The 7,747-nt window shown below is 37.6% G+C and overlaps 1 protein-coding gene across 1 annotated transcript in view; it reads left to right on the top strand.

Moving 5' to 3' along the window:
• LOC109856624 overlaps positions 1-5,482 on the top strand; it is a gene marked incomplete at its 3' end in the record, with an annotated part of 163,837 nt that extends 158,355 nt beyond the window's left edge. Inside the window, exon 7 of the mRNA XM_020432094.1 lies at positions 5,327-5,482. Within this exon, the coding sequence (XP_020287683.1) occupies positions 5,327-5,482 (156 nt within the window). The remainder of the gene's footprint in view (positions 1-5,326) is intronic.
• Between the last annotated feature and the right edge of the window lie 2,265 nt (positions 5,483-7,747).

The raw sequence follows: 7,747 nt of genomic DNA on the forward strand, positions 1-7,747 counted from the left end.
ATGCATGCTTATTCGCGGATCTTTGTTAATTAAAATCTCAGTAACTATTGCGAATCTAGCAAAATGGTATAGGACTTTTCACCTCAGTTTTATTCCTTTTACCTGCCTACGAGCGATGTTAAACCAATTCTGGGACACCCTGTATATATCGCGTGGTAGTAGTAAACTATGGCACCGATAGCCAAGATTTCTTTTGCGTAGATCGACGGTTGCACAGGTTCCGTTTGCCTAGATCCCGTTTGCACAGAAGAATTTTGCGCAGATTCTGATTGCGCATAGTCGTTATTATTACGTTTGCGAAGTAAATATTTCGCTTATATCTCACACTATAGTACATATGTGAGCAAAGGAGGAGCTTTGCCTCTTCCCCTGCACCTCCTCCCCGAAAAAATCTAACCCAACCTGATTTATAATATGTCTGTGCAATGACGACTATGCGCAAAAATTTTCTGTGCAAACGGGATCTAGGCAAACGGAACCTGTGCAACCGTCGATCTACGCAAAAGAAATCTTGTGTGGCTATCGGGATCCTTCCGTAAACTGCACATCCCCTCCGTCCCCCTCATTCGTTCTGAAAATATAAAGACTTTAGACTAGCTCGTGCTCCTCTCGCGAAGACTTTGCGTCAAAGAAAAAGAAGCAAAGAAGAAGAAGAACAGCGAGAAATTAATAGATTTTATTGTTGATCGTAAAGTTATTCATGGACATATTAAATGTCCACGGTGTAGAGCAGATGTGAATTAAAATCACGAACGTATGCTTTTTATGCATTTACCAGAACGGTATACAATCGTTTTTTAATATTATGGCAAAACATTATCCGCCTTTAATATAAGAAAAAAAGTAAAATATCTGCCACTCGTTATTTTTTCTTATTTCTTTATTGCATAGGATCCAATTAAATATTGCTTCATATTAAAAGTGTCTACATAATTTTTCGAACGGGAAAACAGGAGGAAGAGCGAAGCTTTCCTGAAGCCCTTCTGCCTACACACGTACAACGCGAACAAAAAGAATATAAAAATAGTAGTAGTGTTCAGAAATTTCAAATTGTCATATCTCCGAAACCAAAAACGTTTTTCACAAAATTTTTTTAGATAATCACTCAGTATGACCTGTTCTACAACATATCTAAAATGCACCGAAATTAGTGAGGTGTGACCTAAAAAATGTATATTTATCTTCTCTTGACTCAACTTTTTCATTTTTATTGACTAATTTTTACAATATTTATTCATTTGTTCATTTTTGATTGTTCGTTATAGACTTCCAATGCGTAGACATCATACTTCGTTTGTATATCTATGTTATCTGTTGTTTTGGCTCGTTGCGCTTGCCGACGCGCATTAAACGGTCTTTGTGACGATTTCTCAAGTTAAGTTCGTACATATTTATTCATATTTTTTATATGTATCTTCCCGTCTAACGGATGTTTTTCTATTCTATTATTTTTTGTAATGTATATATACAATTACTGAAGATGATCATCAATAAAATTTGATCGAAACGTCCAGAATACACTGCGTTTTAACTTGTTTTGATTGTTCACTTCTAACATGGACCGTTTGGTTCTTTTTTGTTTTAAACACAAATTTACTTATTAGATTTAATAGAATTTAGTAATAGAAAAAATTCTATTCTGAATATATTCGTAAAACATTAACTTGGTGATTATTTTGGAACACTATGTAGCTAAAGATTTTTTATCGTTGCTCTCTAATAATATAACATGTCTGAAACGAAACAAGAAACCAGCATTAAAAATGTAGATATATAAAATACTTTATAGTTTAAAAAACAATTTGTTCGTTGTCAGGTAAAAACTTTTGATAATTTTGAGCTAATTTGTATGTCTATTTTACAAACGTTTTAATTTTTTCTTTCATTATTGCTCTTTGTAATATTCGTGCGTTTGATATTTATTACAGAAATATTACAGAAATAATTGAATCATGTTTTGTAACGAAGCATTGTTCCGTTGGTTATCTTCTATGTATTGTTATAATTTACTTGGTTGGTTATCTTCTATGTATTGTTATAATTTACTTGGATTTGTTTTTATTTCTTACTTTTTTTCTGTAATTATTATATTATTCACATATGTAATATTGCTTAATCAGTAAATAGTTTATTCTTACATACATATCACGTATGTATGTAAATAATTTAAAATATTTTTAGTTTTATTTATTTAATTTTAGTATCTTTCAAATACGAAATGACATGATAAGAACACTTCAAATTCACAACGTATCAAAACGCGTAAAAATATACAATGTATCGAATTGTTTCCGTAATAATATTATGTTACATTTTAACTGGTTTCATCGATTAAAACTCAAATTCAGGTGAATACCATTTTTCTCACGAATTCATAATTGTCTGAGTAAGTATTCGCACGTAGTTTCAACAAAAATTAAATTCTATTAATTTTATATTAATAATATAAATAATTTAAAAAGACAAATTGCGACAAAGTTTTTCAATAACATACAGCTTTAGAATATAAACAATCGCAAATGAATAATTATCACTTTGTAAAAGTTTTCGAAAATAAAAATCTAAAATTATAAGACAATGTTTAATAAATCGGATACCTTACATATCAATTAATAAAACCTAAAACTTTTTGTAACAAATGTTTCATACGTGATATTTTATGAGAAAACCATAGAAAGTAAAACAATTTCTAGAAATAAGCTTACAAAATGAATTTCATACAGAGATTTGTCTGAACAACAGTTTTAACTTATAAATATACTGATTGTGTTTTTTTTGTTTTATTATCTTCGGTATCTGTTTTATTATTATTATTATTATTAAATCTATATTGTTTCTGTCGTCTCTCTTTAAAAAAAGCTTTAACAATCTTTCTTTGTCTTTAGACAAATTAATGTCATAGATTAATTACTAAACGTAAGTTAATTTCGCACAGTCATATTTGTCCAATCTTCGCGTTCAACGTCTCGAAACATGGACGATACTAGATATTCGCACGGCTATTTATCTCAGCGGACACGCTAGCTGGTATGATATATCATCCCTAGCGATCGGGTCAAAATCTTCTCTCCGCGACGATCCTCTGTCAATGTCCGTTACGCCCGTGCACCGCAACTACCATCACTACCACCATCACCACCACTATCACCACTACTATCACGATCACTAACCACTGTCACTATCACCGTCACCACGACATGCGAACTCCAAAACAACAAGAACAGCACGCAGACCCCGCACGTTGCGTTACCGATGGCGAACGCGCACCCTCACTCACCCCGTTCTCGTCCGCGGCTCTGCTTCTGTGTTACAGAGGTCCTGCCCTCCTCCACCTCCGTAGACTTGTCGGGCACGGATTCGGCCTTGTACCCGTTCGACCCGCAGCAGGAGAACTACCAGGAGATCTGGTTGCCGCCGACCAGTACGTATCCCTATTTTCTGTTCCCCGGGACCGCGCGCACCCCGCCGTACTACGACCCCGACAGCACGTACGACATACGGGAGCCCGACGACCGACGTCCCGATCGCTACCAACATCACCATCGTGAAGGCGATCGGCATCATCACAAGGAGGCGCCAGAGCTGCCCGGCAGGCCAGCTGTCCGCGTCGGTCCTCGTGTCGATCGGGACCGGTATGAATTATACGGCGTGAATCGGCTCGAGGACCGCGTAGAGACCTCGCGTCCAGGCGCTGTTCACCCGGATCGCTCGATGGATGGATCTTCTTCTTCTTCCTTTTCCTCCTCTTCTTCTTCCTCTTCTTCTTCTTCTTCTTCTTCATTTTCTTCTTCTTCGTCGTCGTCATCGTCTTCGTTTTCCAAGCATGATCGCGCCTCCAGCACAGTGCACCTGCCGTCCCAAAGCGAGCATGACGCGCACCCGCACCAGTATCGGCACCACCACCACCACCAAAACCGACAGCACCACCAGCACCAGCACCATCGTCAGCACCCCGCACTACTACCCGCACCGCCGTCCGTCGTCGCGACGCAGTCGTCGTCGTCGGCGGGCTCGTACGCGCCGGCGGCCGCTCGTCCCACGCCTACCGCGCTGGACGAGCCGTTGGAGGCTCGTCGAGGAACCGACGACCGGCTGTCGGTCCCGAAATTCGCGCCCAGACCTACCTACGAACACGGCGCGATCATCGACCGCGCCGACGACGACCTCGACGACCTCGAGTTCGACAAGCAAGGCGCGCTGCCTGTCGACCGGCTCTTCCTCGAGACCTACGAAGGGTTTGTCGACCAAGGTTCGTACCGGGGTTCCATCGGCGCGCTTGAGAAATTTCGTCTTTTCAGGAGCTGCCGAAGGTCCCGTCCAGATGTTATCGGATTTCCGATAAAATTATTGGACTGCGAATACGTCCGGACTACATATTGATTTTAATTAAATATTTTTACGACGAGAATCACACAAAATCTCGAAAGAAGAAAATATGTACGTATTTCGAGAGAAATTTTTTTTCCACGAAATTATTGATTAATTAAAATAATTGATTAATTATCCAAGTTTTTATTGTGTTTGTTTTTTACGAAGATCAGTTTAAATAGCAATGTTACCGATGATGACACTCATCTATCTCACAGCATAATAGGTACACTTTAATAATTTATTTGCAAAAACTGATTGTTTGTACAATATTTTTAATACAGATAAATTATGCACATTATTTTAATTTTTTAAATAGTAAAGCAAAAAAGATATTTTAGATGAAACATACTTCTCTAATTGACATATTTCCGTTTTCAGTTTTAAAAGCCTTATGTGAAAGTTTAATCAGTTATTACGATAATGCTAGTTTCCCATCTATAAAGATAGATAATAAATTGAAGAACAAAATTTGCTATTGCAGTCAAATATTGTTTGTATTTGCTTTTTTATTTGTGTAAAAAGTTTTATTTACTGTGTCTGAATATACTCACACAGAACGATTTAGAAAGTCGTGATTAATCATTCACCTCGTTTCGCGCGGCAATGCAGCGGCCGAGGAAACGTTTTCAATTCCGTCGCATTAATTTCTCAGATCCTTCGCGGTTCGCTACGATATCATTCGCAGAAAAATTCGCGCGTAAATATTTTCGCGGATTATTCGCGTACGAAACGCTCTCACAATTTTGCAGCGCGCACGATTCTCCCGTGTAAATGCAGTTTAAAATAATCGTGACTCCTTTATGACTTTTATTGAAATTGCACGCGCAATCTTTCTTCTGTTCGTTTTTATGGAAAAAAAAATCAAAAGAAAGATCCGTTTAAACTCTTCGCGTTGATGGATTTATCCCGACGATCGCATTTTCTTGAGCAACTTGTTACGCCCGGTCGTTTGCAGTGAAGGTCATCGCCCATCCCGACAATTCAACCAGCTACGAATTGGTCGAGTCGACGTTGGAGAATCCATTGATCGATCCCAAGCATCGGGATTTGCTCACTATGAAGATTTCTATTCCGGGCGGCCCGTTTCGCAAGAAAAATCAGTCGGACGAAGGTAAGTTTCTTCTTAATGTATAGGGAGTACGTAATTTAATTAACACCGTAAGGTCTTATATAAATGTATTATTTTATTGATAAAATATTCTCTGTTTTATATAACAAAAAAGGGTTACAAATAATCATATATTTTAATGCGTTATAATATTAATCATATAAGTGTGTTATAACGCTTATAACACATGTTATATATCCATATATATTATATGTGTTATATATTTTAAAATTGTATATTGTATAATGTCAAATTTGGATTACGATTGAATAAATCGAATTATTTAAATTGTCGCTGCCATGTAATGCAACTGTTGGTAAATCGTCACGTAACAGAGAAATTGTCAATGACTGTTCTCTCCGATATTTCACAATGAATTTTGCGCAATCAAAGTGAGTAACAAAGCGGCGCATGTATATATGATCATAAATTTTTCCACTAAGGTGATCTTACTTGCACCGAGCGAGAGACGGGACGGCTTATGTTAAAAAATGTCGTGACGTTACCGTGGTACGCACGTCATGGAAAATTCCATCTGTTTTAATGCGTCGCGCAAATTCATATTTTCTCTCAAACTGCCCGCGACCTGTTGACAGATTGGCGAGTTTCGCGCAATAAAAAACCAGAAAAAAGCGTTCATAAACCTTTTTTCTTTCCCGCGATGCGATAATTGTCACAAATAGCGTCAAATTATTTTGCGAAACGTTGTTTGTTGTTTGCTACTTTATAAGACTTTCAAGTGCTGCAGTTTTTAAATACAGAAAATACAAATTTTTAAATTATTAGTTAGCAAAAGTGTGCGAGTTCAAAACTTGATTGTTGAGCGCGCGAGGGATGAATGTATTAATATGATTAACTTTTTTTTCGATACGAATCTGTTTACGCTACACAAACATACAGGAAGAGAGATAACGCGAGTGTGTATATAGAAGCGGTGCGAGCGTTGGAGCGCGTTACAATAGAATCCTAAAAATTCATGGCAAAATCCCGTCGAGAATATTAATTACATCGCAGTCGGATAAATCTTTGCGCGTGCGAAATAATTTTCTGCGTTTCGGACGAGCGAACAGACGAAAAGGAAAAAAAACACGTCCGCTTCAATATCGAATAGTGATAACCAATTACAATAAAAACGCTTTCCACTGAGCCGGCGCAATTCATGATTCAATGAAATTCATTAGTTTCCGCGCGTGCACAGAAAAAAAAATATATATTTCCGTATACAAGTGTATTATCCGCCAAATAAATAACCCGTCTCGCGTGATATTGCAATACTATGAAACCTGATTTTCTACATTTTTGCTTTTCTATAAATACGAGAGACATTTTATTTATTTATTTCATTGGTGGTTTCTTCTTATTTTGTTATCTATTTACTATACGGGTCTTTTCTATATCCCCATCAAGAAAATTACTACATATCACTGAGAAACCGTGTGTTGCGGCACACTTTGGAAAAATAATACTGCGAGAATATAAGCTTTGCAGAATATATATCTGGTTACCGGTGTATGTCACTAAAAGTAAAAAAAAGATTACATAAGATCGCTGTCTACTAACTGACATAGTTTCTCACAAAACTCATAAATGCAAGAAATTGTTGAAAACTGTATATACGCGATGAGAAAATCGCAATATTAGAAATTACTAATTCACGATTAATCAGTATAAATGATAGAGTAGACAAATAATAGGAATTAATCATCGCGCGGGCTGCTTGGACGATCGCGATTTTCCGTCGACGCGTTGGAAAGGAGTGCAGGATCGATCGCATCTTCGCGTAATATCTCGCGAAGATATCACCTCGATGAGTAAGATTTATTGCGGCAAAAGTTTAATTTAATTTTGACTCTTTCTCTCTCTCTCTCTCTTTCTCTTCCTCTCCCTTAGTTGCTCTCGTTTTCCCGGCCTCTACTTTCTCGCGTATCTCTTCTCTCTTCTGCGCATATTATTTCTCGAGTCGCCGGATTTCGAACTTTAATCCGCCATCGCGACCAAGACTCGTCCAAGTTTTCGTCGTATTCGATATTACACTACGATTTTACCTCGAGAGAGATCGTCGACGGTTCGGAAGGTAAAAGCGCACTGAGGGAAGAGACCAGGTGCGCGATCTCTTGCTCGTCGTTCATTAGGAAAAGCAAATCTCGCCGAGAGACTGGTTACACACTTATTTGTTCTTTAAGTTATTTATAATATTATACATCGATCTTTAATTTGATATTTAACGTGACACTCCGACGCCATTTGTACATCATTGTTCAAGGGAAC

Source organism: Pseudomyrmex gracilis, unplaced genomic scaffold (assembly GCF_002006095.1).
Source record: "Pseudomyrmex gracilis isolate BER0280 unplaced genomic scaffold, ASM200609v1 scaffold_127, whole genome shotgun sequence".
NCBI classification, from domain to species: domain Eukaryota; kingdom Metazoa; phylum Arthropoda; class Insecta; order Hymenoptera; family Formicidae; genus Pseudomyrmex; species Pseudomyrmex gracilis.